General features: G+C 43.5%; 1 protein-coding gene across 1 annotated transcript in view; it reads right to left on the bottom strand.

Annotated features, from left to right (window-relative positions):
- HMCN1 (hemicentin 1) overlaps positions 1-14,168 on the bottom strand; it is a 656,490-nt gene that overhangs the window by 3,922 nt on the left and 638,400 nt on the right. Inside the window, exons 103-105 of the mRNA XM_073592871.1 lie at positions 4,724-4,852; positions 4,522-4,641; positions 2,856-2,979 (exon numbers count right to left, since the gene is read on the bottom strand). Of these exons, the coding sequence (XP_073448972.1) occupies positions 2,856-2,979; positions 4,522-4,641; positions 4,724-4,852 (373 nt within the window). The remainder of the gene's footprint in view (positions 1-2,855; positions 2,980-4,521; positions 4,642-4,723; positions 4,853-14,168) is intronic.

The following is a 14,168-nucleotide window of genomic DNA, read 5'->3' on the forward strand; positions in this document are numbered from 1 at the left end:
TCCCACTGGGCATATGTTGAAATCATTGCTGAAATCCCAATCAGCTGAGTGAACAGTGAAGTAGAAAGATCTGTGTGTTGAAAGTTCCCTGAAAGCTGTGTTAAAAATACCAGAGCAGGAGCAGAGCTTCTTGATGTCAAGTCAGCTGCCAGTATGGCTCCTATTGACTTCCACTACTGTACAGAGAAAGAATCCAGGTGAAGCTGGAAGGTGAAGAAACAAGTACACATCTTACCATCCTGTTTATATTTTAAAATTTCCCAGAAGTAATGATGAGCCGAACATCCCTGGGTTCAGTTTGGGGTAGGTGCAGCAAAATTTACTAAGGTTCGGGTGCCAAATTCAAACCCCACTAAAGGATGCACAGATACCAGTTTTTTAAGACTGAGTATGAGTGCTGATACTTTTTCTCAAGCACTCACCGATACCAATTCCTATTTTTAGTGTCATGTTACACATTAGTAAATGAGCTAATATATTAATCTAATACTAAATAAATTGTATGTGGTTCTGTTCATTTTAATATTAAATAAAAGTCTCTCAAAGTTTAAAGTTTAAAGAGTGCCTTGATAGGGCTCTGTAGCTTACACATGTATTTGCAAATGTGTGCAAACTAAACCCCTGCTTTTAACGCATACTGTTAGACAGGATAATTTGGTTGGTTAGCAGGCTGGTTGGTAAGTTGAGCCAGGAATGTATTTGGTTTTGTTTTGCATACACTTTAAAAATTCCCACCTGAACCACTGAACAAAATTGCACCAGACTCTTTTTACAAATTGCACTGAAACCGGCCCACACATATCAGTTTTAGTATCGGAGCATTTGCATGAGTACAAGTACTCGTGCAGATATTTAGTATCAGCACCGATACCGATATGGGTATTGGTGCAATGCTACTAAAATAAAAAAAAATAAAAATGTTTTTAAATCTATTTGGCAGGGAACAGTGATTTTAATAATGCTTAAAGGGCAACATTAAAAATGCAATTTTCCTTTAACTAGCATGCTTGGGGGATGTCCTTAACCTGCCTGTGAAGCAGTGTATTTGTACAATATATACAACCTACAAGAGCAATACTGCCATTTACCAAGAAAAAAAATGCTATTTATATTGTTGGTAAATGACAGCTTTCAACTCCTTAATTTTGTTTGTAAATAAAGCAGCCCTAACTATTTATTCTAGATGAGGTTCTGGTATAAATGTTAATGGGGAAACCCACAAAAACTGTGTGGGTGTAGGTGTCCTCCCCAAAAATACATACCAGATCATATCCACAATGAGAGTCTGGTATGGATGTCAAGGGAGACCCCCCACCTCCCAAAGCGAAATGCTGCCGCTGTTCAATGTATCATTTCCCACAGCAGAAGGTATGACAAGGGTGAAAACCTATTAATTTTGACTATTTGCTTAAAGTTTGTGATGCATGTTGCTCCCATATTGATTGTCTGGAAACAGTGGGGCTCAACTCCCCCACTGTTTCCTCTCTGCAGCATCTAATGTTCTGCATCTCTAATAATAGGCATATTTGTCACTGTTGGCTACTAGCAGCCTATGTTGGACCTTTGCGTACTAATGGTCAAAGCACCCCTACATTTTTACTCCTTTCACATATATGATGGATGGAAATACCCCCTAATAAAGCTTCCTTTTTTACATTGGTGATTTTCCCTATGCCAGATATCTGGGCTCCTTGAAAGAGCAGGAAAGTCATTTACAATTATAGCAAAAGCAGGGTGAGTGCTTTTAACCACTGCTAGGACCTGTCAATGTAACCTTCTGACTTTGGACCTCTAGTGGGTAGTTACACCACTGCTTTCACCTTTTAAACTCAGGACATTTTTTCGATAGTGGTAAGAGATTACATTGGAAACCCAAACAACACACAGTTTAAGGAACGTCATGCAGGACTACATCACCTCTTTCACATCCTGCCAGCAATGCAATGCTTTTCTAATTTAAGAATGCAACTTGGTAACTGGCATAGTCAAATTTGGGACAGTACTGGAAGGCAAAAATTTTCTGTAAGCCATTTTGGGTGTGATCCATCTGAGGCCTGATTAACACTATTTTCTAAGGATTCCATTTGAGAGAGTTACTGTCTATACCAGCGGTCTCCCAGTGTGGGGGTGGTTGGTGACAGGATTTTTGAGTCGTTCCTCAACCCCCCCTTTACACCGCAACCCCCATTTACACAGTTCCCCCTTTATATCAGTGTCCACAGCCCCCAATCACAGTGCCCCCTGCAGTCATGCCCCCCTTTCTCTAGTCACAGTGCCCCTTTTAACACTCTGTCTCCCCTGCACAGTCCTACCTTTGGCAGGGCAGAGGGTAGATTCAGCCTGTGTGTCCTCTCCCGGCTATCCTGCCCCATTGACAAGGGGATGGGAGGAGCTGCAGATCTGGATGGAGGGCAGGAGCTGCCCAGCTTATCATAATAACAAGGGGGTGAGAAGACTCCTGCTCTCTGTGCAGATCTCCAGCTCCTCCCACCCCCTGCCCTGCTGATAGCGGTGACTGCGATCTGTGATAGCCCTCTCCGGACCATGGTGGCCATTCACCTTCTGCTGTGCAGACTGATCATCAACAGGCCACAGACCATTACTGGTCCAAGGTCCAGGGGTTGGGGACCTATGGTCTATACTGTATAATGGAATCACAGGTCAATTAATGAGAAAGAAGAATTATTAATTATGTTTAGCAATTCTATAGGTTGATGTATATCACACAAGATAATTCCCACTTAGTAAATGAAAGAAAAAAAATGTAATAAATCACTAACCTATTCACTAGCGTTAGCAATATCGTCAATTTGGCACTGTTGTCATCATGATAATAAACTCAACAGATAACTTACCCAGAAGAGTCACGCACATAGTTAGGAGGACATGGGGTATCTATGCATTGGTGGCTTCCTCTCATGTTGAAGCACATCTGATTTACCCCACAATGAATGTTATGAACAAGGCATTCATCTATATCTATTGACAGAAAGACTTAATTAGCCTGATGACCAGATTATTAAACACTGTAATAGATAACATGTTCTGATTCATATTGCATTAAAGAAAAGATAAGTTATATAACTATAACAAATGTTTTCAAGGAAATAAAACATGTTTGTACTAGACATTATGTGTAATCAACCATGTTACTACTGCAGTCTTTAAGACTGCCTATATTAAATATATATATATATTGTAGAGAGTATGACACATTTCTAGTTGTGCTCAGATTCCAGATTTATTTTAGAATTAGGCTGCCTCCCAGTACTTTTAAGTGGAAGTGGAATATGACTAAAATAGCTTCAGTTTTGGAAGCAGTGGGAAGGGGTTAGTATCTCTGCAGGGTGTTTTTGATTGCCCCTGTTGGACAGGTTTGCCCTACCTTCCTGTCCAGATGACCACAGATGTAATGATAGTGAATCCCTCAAAAGAAACAAAGAAAGAAAAAAATCTGAGTGAAACACCAAGCCTTCTCCTCAAATTTGTGCAAAATTAAACAAAACTGACTGGATTCCTAGTTTAAATGTTTAACATAACTATTGCAAAAGGTAAAGGATAACAAAACTTTACTGTAAATATTGCCTTGCACATATCCCTTCCCTACTTTTCTTATCTATTACTGTTATATAGCTGGTTTATTTCCCTAAAGTTCTCTACATTTCCCTACATTACTTTCAATTTTGGATAGAGAAGGGAAGAATTTGTATCCCATTTCCTTTCATGTCTTGTCATTTAGATATACTGGAAGTTATAGGAAATCTCTCCAACGTGAGGAAATTGCTCTCTTATGTTACTTAAACATCTGCCCCTATCGGAAGATTTCCACTCTATTCCTGTTCTAGTGGCAACTCAAAATTTTGGATTTTTTTAACTCTTACTCCCAATGATAGTGGAATAAATCTCTGCAATGGAGAGACAGACCTCAATAAAACCCAACCTGAGTTCCTTCCTGTCATCACTCTATCCAACACTTAAAAAAACATTTTAGCTTTAGATACACGTTAAAGCTCAACTTCACCTTTGTTAAAAAAAACACAAATGGAATAGTCAGTAGCTAAAAATAAAAATCAGCTCCATCTGCTACACCTACCTCTGTTGCTGTCACCTACAAACTGGCCAAAAAGCAGTGTTCTTTTATTAGCTGTAGGCCATTTTTTTACCAATTATAAAGCTTTAAACACGATGCTGCTTAGTGATTTTTCTAATAAAAGAAGCAAGCTTGAAAATCTACAAAACCTTCACTGAGTACTGTTATTGCAAACAAGTGCTCATTATCACTCATTTGGCAACTCTCTTACAATGCAGTTAAGGTTTGATTCACCAAGTCTCTGAGTGAAACTAGCAGCAACTTTTCTAGAAATGCAGCAAATCATGTTGCCTAGACAAGCACTCGTTATCTGCTGTTTGTTAGACAATATGATTATTGGTACAGCTGTTAGGATAAACAAATTGAAATGTTCTGGTCTTATGTGGTTTCCACCATTAAAGTCATTTCAGAAAAACTCAAAAAAGTAGTACCTTGGCATGACTTTTCATTGGCCATGAGCTGGTAACCAGTAGGACACAAGCACTGATAACTTCCAAGAACATTTCTGCATTCATGTTGACACACATCTTGCTTTTCACATTCATTTACATCTGTATAATAATACAGATTAATAAAGTTAAACTTTTAAGATAATAGTAGACAAGATTTACCAACATTGGCCATTTCACACACCTTTGCATGGCTTTCCAGGGCCTTCAGACTTGAATCCACGAGGACAAACACACAGATAACTTCCTTGTGCGTTTTCACATATTTGATTGCTGTTACAACGATGTGAAGAATCCCTGCACTCATCAATATCTAAGATAATTACAAAACATGTAGCTATTTAGAATACAAATATAAAGCTTATCAGTTTTGATGTTCAGGTATATTACTTATTAATAAAAAATAACACATACATGATCAATCCAGGAAAAAAATTGCAAACCTATGCCCCGCCCCCCCAGTCCTCCCCATGCTGAGGAGGGAAGGGGGTTAATAGAAGAGTTTAATATTGGTGCATGAATAGGGGAGAAAATGCGTCCCTGCACTAGTAATGAAACTGAAATGAATAAATGACCCTGTGATGGCGTGTCACCGGAAGGAAAATTGTACCCGTGTTGGTGATGTCACTGGAAGAAAAGACTTTGTCTCTGCATTGGTGGTGTCACTGGAAGGAAAAAAATGCCACTGCTTCGGTGGTTTCAGTCCGAGGAGATCTGATTTGGCATCTGTCAGTAGGATGATGGTGGGCAGGTGAGGTGGGAGATGAGCTCTATGGGGTGTATGGAACTAAGAAGATATGGGAGGCTCTGAGCTAGGAAGGTGAAGTAAAGGGCTCTAAGAGAGGGAGGAGGCTAAGGGGCTCTTAGGGGGCTCTAAGGAGGAGAGGGGAGGTCTAAGGATGAGTTTTTCAACTACCCTCTGTGTACTTGTTCAGTTTAGACCTCCTTTTCAGCATAGTGCCCCCCCCCCCCCCAGGAAAGAAGGCAGCTTCTCCTTCTTCTTAGCTCTAGTCATAAGATATGTCACATATTAAAGAGAGACATGAAGAAAGGTAGTTTGCCTCAGTGTCCAGTTTGCCTAGTTGCCCAGCAGTGTTGCACTAATATGGCAGTCTGTTCTCAGCTCTCCTCTACCTACAGTAGGCTGCTATTGGAGGAGACAGAGAGCAAACTCTACCCTCCAGGAGCTATCATGGCCCATACTCCGTCTGACAGGAGGGATTCTGCAGTCACCCCATCAGTGAAGAGCCAGAGAATGGAGTGGCCAAAGCTCCCATAGTACCCCTTCCCGACATATTAACACTGCAGCCGTAGCACATGTCCCTTCTGCTCCTCCTCCCTTGTACAGACCCTGCATACATGCACTAAGGAAGTGTTTAATTCAACTTGCAAATTCTTCCTTGAACCTGGAAAATCTGAAGCAGTTTTTTGGCAATTAGATATTTTGAAGAATTTTACATTTGAAGAGTAAAAGCAAATTCAGAACATAAAAATATGCCTATACGTCTTGTTGTTGAATAAAGCCAAAATATATGTACATTCCAGAATGTATTCCTATCACAGGCCTGGGTTCATAATAGTAATGACAATGCAAGTAAAAATTGTGTACTGATTTTAACCTACTTATCTTACCCACACTCACAATTATATTAATTATATTATAAACCACTTTCAGTAATGTTCCTTGTATAATCATTTTAACCACTTAATTAATAAACCTTAAAAAATGACAAAATAGGTCTACAGAGAAATTATTGCATTATGGGAACATAACAAAGAGTTTATAAAATGTCCTTGAATATGGCTAACTAATATTTTCCCAAGTATTAGGACTGCATAAATATTAAGTTACCAGAGTACTTTAAATTCTTTAAATCCCCATTTCCTATGCCTGACCACACCTTACTACACCTCACTATGAAGAATCAATTTTTTTCTTATTATCCCTATTCACATGCATGTACTCTATGCTCAAAAAATACATGACCTTTTTTTTTTAAGTGCATAGGACTTACAGCTGGAGAATTATAGCAAATAGCAGATTTTTAATGTGTTGAGCATTTTCATGGGGTGTAGCCCATCTTAATCAAAATGTCGGACCCATTATACACTGCATTCCTAAATGTAGTGCACCCAGGCCAAAAAAAAAAAAAAAAAAATATATATATACATAGTTACATAGTAGGTGAGGTTGAAAAAAGACACAAATCCATCAAGTCCAACCTATGTGTGTGATTATATGTCAGTATTACATTGTATATCCCTGTATGTTGCGGTCATTCAGGTGCTTATCTAATAGTTTCTTGAAGCTATCAATGCTCCCCGCTGAGACCACCGCCTGTGGAAGGGAATTCCACATCCTTGCCGCTCTTACAGTAAAGAACCCTCTACGTAGTTTAAGGTTAAACCTCTTTTCTTCTAATTTTAATGAGTGGCCACGAGTCTTGTTAAACTCTCTTCTGCGAAAAAGTTTTATCCCTATTGTGGGGTCACCAGTACGGTATTTGTATATTGAAATCATATCCCCTCTCAAGCGTCTCTTCTCCAGAGAGAATAAGTTCAGTGCTCGCAACCTTTCCTCATAACTAAGATCCTCCAGACCCTTTGTTAGCTTTGTTGCCCTTCTTTGTACTCGCTCCATTTCCAGTACATCCTTCCTGAGGACAGGTGCCCAGAACTGGACAGCATGCTCCAGGTGCAGCCAGACCAGAGCCTTGTAGAGTGGGAGAATTAACGTTTTATCTCTGGAGTTGATCCCCCTTTTAATGCATGCCAATATTCTGTTTGCTTTGTTAGCAGCAGCTTGGCATTGCATGCCATTGCTGAGCCTATCATCTACTAGGACCCCCAGGTCCTTTTCCATCCTAGATTCCCCCAGAGGTTCTCCCCCCAGTGTATAGATTTCATTCATATTTTTGCCACCCAAATGCATTATTTTACATTTTTCTACATTGAACCTTATTTGCCATGTAGATATTTGCCTGACAAGATGCAATCACCCTCCAAAATCCCGTAGGAAGCACTCCAGCATTATCCTATTATGAAAAACATATATAAGATAAATATGCACATATAAAAAGATATTCTGTATATAAAAGATGTGTTATTATCATGGAAACATTCCATCCATTTTAAATAAATTTTCCATGGGAGTTCTTTTTAAAGAGTTCAAATCCCTAGGCTTTAATGTATCCAGCCGATTTATCCATTGTATGTCCAATTTTCTTCATTTCAATTCCTGATTTCCCCCTCATCTATTTATAGCAACCACATGAATTACCTTATACCGGAGTTGTGAAACAGTGTGACCCATTTCAACAAAATGTCTTGCAAGGGGAAATTTTGTTAATTTATCCCTTATTGAGTACTTATGCCTAGCTATTCTCTCCTTAACTTTTTGAGTGGTTTCTCCCACATATAAGAGACTGCATGGACATTTTATTATATAGATGACATATGATGATTGGCGTGTACCCTTTAATATCTATATTATAACCCTGATGGGGATGTGTAAAACATTTTCCGTTTATCATAGAGTTGCAATGCATGCAACTCAAACATGGATATGATCCATAATTATGTGGACCTAAAAATGTTAGTTTTGTTTTTTTTGTTGAAATTGGTCTGATCTAACTAATCTATTGTGTATGGTTCTACCCTTACAACAGGGGTCCCCAACCACCGGGCCACGGCCTACTACTGGGCCATGGTCTCTGTGCAGCCGGGTCACAGAACACGTGTGGCATGAGAGCCAGGCAGGTGGGTGGGTGGCATGTCAGAGCCAGATGGGCATGTGGCATGACAGAGCCAGACAGGCAAGCAGCATGTTGGAGCCAGGCGAGCGGGTGTATCATGAAGATCCTGGCAGTAATCGGCGATCCAGATGCACGGGAACACGGCCACGTGTTCCACCGCGCATGCGCGCGCGTTCATGGGTGCTATCACGCACGGGCACGCGCGCCTGCACTCCCACTGGTGTCAGGCAGGCTATTTAAACCGGCCTGTCACATTCAATCCCCGCTGTCTGCTCTACAGCGTTCCGTGTGCCACAACCTGATCTGACCTGTGTATTCTGTTATCTGACCCGGCTTCCTGTTAGACCATCCTGCTATCTGCCTGCACCAGACCCTCTTGGCTTGCCTGACCATCCCTCTGTGTAATCCCTGGTACCAACCGTTACCGACCACCAGCTTGTTTGACCATCCCTCTGTCTGATACCAGTATCCAGTCTGTTTACCTGCTGCTTTGTTCCTGGTTCCAGTCCAGCATTCCAGACTACTACTTGCTGCTTGTTCCTGGTTCCAGTCCAGCATTCCAGACTACTACTTGCTGCTTGTTCCTGGTTCCAGCCCAGCGTTCCAGGCTACTACCTGCTGCTTGTTCCTGGTTCCAGTCCAGCGTTCCAGAACACTACCTGCTGCTTGTTCCTGGTTCCAGTCCAGCGTTCCAGACTACTACTTGCTGCTTGTTCCTGGTTCCAGTCCAGGGTTCCAGACTACTACTTGCTGCTTGTTCCTGGTTCCAGCCCAGCATTCCAGGCTACTACCTGCTGCTTGTTCCTGGTTCCAGTCCAGCGTTCCAGACTACTACCTGCTGCTCTGTTCCTGGTTCCAGTCCAGCATTCCAGTCTACCACCTGCTGCTTGTTCCTGGTTCCAGCCCAGCGTTCCAGTCTATTACCTACTGCCTGTTCCTGGTTCCAGTCCTGCTCTTCAGTTCCTGCCTACTTACCTGTTGTGGTTCCTGGTCCACTCTGCATTCCAGTCTCCAGTCTCCTCTTCAGCTTCAGGTTCCAGAGGGTGCCACCACTCCTGAACTTCTGGTGACTGTTGATCCTGCCAGGCACCCATACCACTCCTCATTCCTGGGCCCTCTGTCTCCATTCCAGAGGAACGGGAGTGGGAGCTGTAAGGGAGGTCTTTCTCTGCACTTCAGGCTCAAAACCTACCAGGTACGTGACAGTAGCAGACAGCCATGTCTGAGCCTGAGCAGGGAACATCTCCCATGGAGGAACTTTGTGCACACCTGGCAGGATTGACTGAAGCAGTCAAGAATCTGCAGCAAGGATACACCAGGCTGGGGGAACGAGTGCTAACCTTGTCTAATCCCATTGGGGTCCAGGGAGTTCCTTCTGCTCCTGCTCCTTCAGTCGGGCCTTCCTCAACGGTGGTGATGCTCCCTCCAGAACCCAAAGTCCCGACGCCTGAACGATTCTTCAGAGATCGCCATAAATTCAGGGCCTTCCGCAACTCCTGTGAATTGTTCTTTGCTCTTCAACCAGGTACCTTTTCCCTGGAGGCTACCAAGGTGGGCTATGTAATTTCTCTGCTTTCTGGTGACCCCCAAACCTGGGCCCATCACCTCTTGGAGCAAAAGGACGTATCCCTGAACAATCTCTCCACCTTCTTTGACGCATTGATTCAGTTATACGATGACCCCCCAGCTGTCCGTGACTGCAGAGGCGTCTCTGCACACCCTTCAACAGGGTCGCAGGGCAGCAGAGGACTATGTGGCTGAATTCAGAAAGTGGAGTGCGGACACAAATTGGAATGCGGCTCTCCGCTATCAGTTTCGAATGGGACTCTCTGACTCTCTGAAGGATGAATTGGCCAGGGTGGGTACACCACAGACTTTAAATGCCTTGATCGATCTAGCCATCCAGATCGATCGACGCCTAAGAGAACGTAGGACTGAGAGAGCTATGGGATCTTCTCGCCCAACTTGGGTTACCCCTAAAGTTCTTCATCATACGTCACCAACACCACCTACCTCCACGTTTAACCCACCTGAGCCAATGCAATTAGGGGTCCTGCAGCCTTCTCTTACCCAGGAGGAACAACAACATCGTTGAGTGAATAATTTGTGCCTGTATTGCGGGGAACCTGGGCACTATGTCAGGAACTGTCCCTTTAAACTCCGTAAGTGCCTATCCCTGTCCACTGACTATGTTGCACCTCTGGCTAAGAATACTACTCACCTTGCTCTCTCTATCCTGTTACAGCTTCCAGGAGAGACTCTGCAAATAACCGCCATTATTGACTCTGGAGCTTGCAGTTGTTTCATGGATTCTCTTTTTGCTACCCAACACCAGATACCTTTGTTGCCTAAGGCCCATGGACTTTCCATCCATCTAGCTGATGGAACCGCCATCAAATCTGGACCTGTTACCCAAGAGACTGTTCCAATACCCGTCTCCATCTCCAATTCTCATCAAGAACTGCTACGCCTGGATATCATCGCCTCACCCCTGTTTCCAATAATCCTCGGCATGCCATGGTTACAGGCTCACAATCCTGACATTAATTGGATCACAGGTGAGGTTACCTTTTCTTCTTCTACTTATTTCCAACATTCTTGCAGAATTCAGAACGCTCAGGAGAACCCTACCTTGCTCTGCCTAGATACAGATCCTAGTCTACATCTCTCCATCACTTCTGCCTATCATGATTTCTTAGCTGTATTCAGCAAGCAGGGGGCAGAGGTCTTACCTCCTCACCGGGCCTATGACTGTCCTATCGAATTACTTCCTGGTGCTGAGATTCCTTTTGGAAGAATCTTCCCTTTGACTGAAGTAGAACAAGGGGCTTTAAAGGAATATATCGATGAGAACCTAAAGAAAGGCTTCATTCGTCCGTCCACGTCTCCAGCAGGTGCAGGCATCTTCTTTGTACAGAAGAAAGATAAGACCCTCAGACCATGTGTGGATTACCGCGAACTAAATAAAATCACTGTAAAAAAACGTTACCCTCTTCCTCTGGTACCAGAGTTGTTCCAAAGACTTGGGACGGCCACCATATTCACTAAGCTTGACCTCCACGGAGCCTACAATTTAGTTCGTATTAGGGACGAAGACAAATGGAAGACCGCCTTTCGTATCCGTTATGGACATTTTGAGTACCTAGTGATGCCTTTCGGTCTGTGCAATGCCCCTGCTACATTTCAGTACTTCATCAATGATGTTTTACGAGACTTTCTAGATCTGTTTGTTATCGTCTATTTAGACGACATATTAATTTTTTCTTGTTCCCTTGAATCTCACCGCAGGCACGTCAGAAGTGTGTTGGGCCGGCTTCGACAACACGGCCTATATGCAAAAGCTGAGAAGTGTGAATTTGAACAGGAAAGTATTCCATTTTTGGGGTTAATCATTTCCAGTAGAGACATTAAGATGGACCCTCAAAAGGTCGCTGCAGTTTTAGATTGGCCAGTCCCGACAGACAAGAAGGGAATCCAGCGATTCGTTGGATTCGCTAATTTTTACCGTAAATTTATTAAGGGGTTCTCAGCCATCATCACACCCATCACACAGCTAACTAAACAAGGTACACGCTTCCACTGGTCTGCTGAAGCCCAAAAGGCTTTTGAGACCCTCTAGGGCCTTTTTACTTTCGCCTCCATACTAAAGCATCCAGATTCCTCTCTGCTGTTCGTACTAGAGGTGGACGCATCTGAAATTGCAGTAGGGGCAGTGTTGTCCCAAAGACAGGGAACTAAGGCCCTGTTATATCCTGTGGCCTTCTTCTCTCGTAAATTGTCCACGGCAGAGAGAAATTATGATGTAGGTGACAGAGAGTTGTTGGCAATCAAGTCAGGGTTAGAGGAGTGGCGCTATCTGCTGGAGGATGCCGCTCATCCAGTCTTAATTTTTACAGATCATAAGAACCTGGAGTATTTGAGATCTGCAAAAAGGTTGAAGCCACGTCAGGCCAGGTGGGCTCTCTTTTTCTCCAGGTTCTCCTTTCATGTCACTTACTGCCCTGGCTCCAAAAATACCAAACCTGATGCCCTATCCAGGATATTTCACAAGTCCCAAGAGGTTTCCCCTCCGGACACCATTCTGTCCCCGGGGAATTTTCTTTTGCTTCAGGGAAACCTGCTTTCCCAGATTAAGCAGGCTTCCGTGGAATTGGGATCTTCCATTAGGTCAGGACTCCAAGTTAAGGATGGGTTACTGTGGCACGAGAATAGGATCTTTATACCTGAATCACTATGAGTTTCAGTACTAGAACTCTGTCATGATCATGCATTGGCTGGGCATTTTGGCGTGGCTAAGACCACTGATCTGGTACAGCGTACCTTCTGGTGGCCTCAGTTACGCGAAGATTGTAGGAAATTTGTTGAGTTCTGTACCACCTGTATCAGGAACAAGGGGCACAGAACCAAGGGGTTTGCTAAAACCATTGCCTGTCCAAGATAGGCCATGGAAAATGCTTTCTATAGACTTTATTGTGGAATTACCTCCGGCTGGGGGCTTCACCTCAATTTTTGTCATAGTGGACTGGTTGTCGAAGATGGCCCATTTTGTCCCAATGAAGGGCACTCCCTCAGCTACAGAAACGGCACAGGCATTCACTAAAGAAGTCATCAGGCTCCATGGGGTACCGGTTAATATCGTTTCAGATCGGGGGGTACAGTTTACCTCCCGATTCTGGAGGTCTTTGTGCAAAACACTGAACATTGAGCTCTCATTTTCATCTGCTTATCATCCCCAGACTAATGGGCAAACAGAGAGAACAAACCAGACTCTTGAACAATATTTACGCTGTTTTTCTTCTTTTGCCCAAGATGATTGGATTTCTGTTCTCCCATTGGCTGAATTTGCCTACAACAATTCTATTCATTCCGCTATCAAACAAACTCCATTTTTTGCGAATTATGGTTTCCACCCTTCATTTTTGCCTAATTCTCTTCCAGAGTGTACAGTACCCGCACTTCAGGAGAAGTTGAACTTCTTTTCTTCCAACAACCAAGTTTTACAGGAGACCATGACCAGGACCCAGGAATATAATAAAGCAATCTTCGATAAGAAGAGGCGAGGTGAGCTGTTACTTACACATGGGGACCAGGTATGGTTATCTACAGTAAATCTCAGGATGGCTTGCCCTTCAAAGAAATTGGGTCCCAAGTTTCTTGGACCATTTCCTGTCAAGCAGAGAATTAATGAGGTGGCATACGAACTTGAACTCCTGGATTCACTAAAAGTGCATCCAGTATTTCATGTGTCCCTGCTCAGACCCTCTATTTCTAATCCATTTCCAGGCTGAAGTACAGATCCTCCTGATCCAATTTTGGTAGATGGGGAGGAGGAATTCGAGGTGGAGGCTATCATGGACCATAGGAAAAGAGGTAACCAGTGGTTCCAGTCCAGCGTTCCAGCCTACTACCTGCTGCTTGTTCCTGGTTCCAGTCCAGCGTTCCAGACTACTACCTGCTGCTCTGTTCCTGGTTCCAGTCCAGCGTTCCAGTCTACTACCTGCTGCTTGTTCCTGGTTCCAGCCCAGCGTTCCAGTCTATTACCTACTGCCTGTTCCTGGTTCCAGTCCAGCTCTTCAGTTCCTGCCTACTTACCTGCTGTGGTTCCTGGTCCACTCTGCATTCCAGTCTCCAGTCTCCTCTTCAGCTTCAGGTTCCAGAGGGTGCCACCACTCCTGAACTTCTGGTGACTGTTGATCCTGCCAGGCACCCATACCACTCCTCACTCCTGGGCCCTCTGTCTCCATTCCAGAGGAACGGGAGTGGGAGCTGTATGCGAGGTCTTTCTCTGCACTTCAGGCTCAAAACCTACCAGGTACGTGAAAGGGTGGCATGTCAGAGCCAGGCAGGTGGGCGGCATGTCGGGGCCAGGCAGGC

The sequence above is a fragment of the Aquarana catesbeiana genome, linkage group LG07 (genome assembly GCF_042186555.1).
Source record: "Aquarana catesbeiana isolate 2022-GZ linkage group LG07, ASM4218655v1, whole genome shotgun sequence".
NCBI classification, from domain to species: domain Eukaryota; kingdom Metazoa; phylum Chordata; class Amphibia; order Anura; family Ranidae; genus Aquarana; species Aquarana catesbeiana.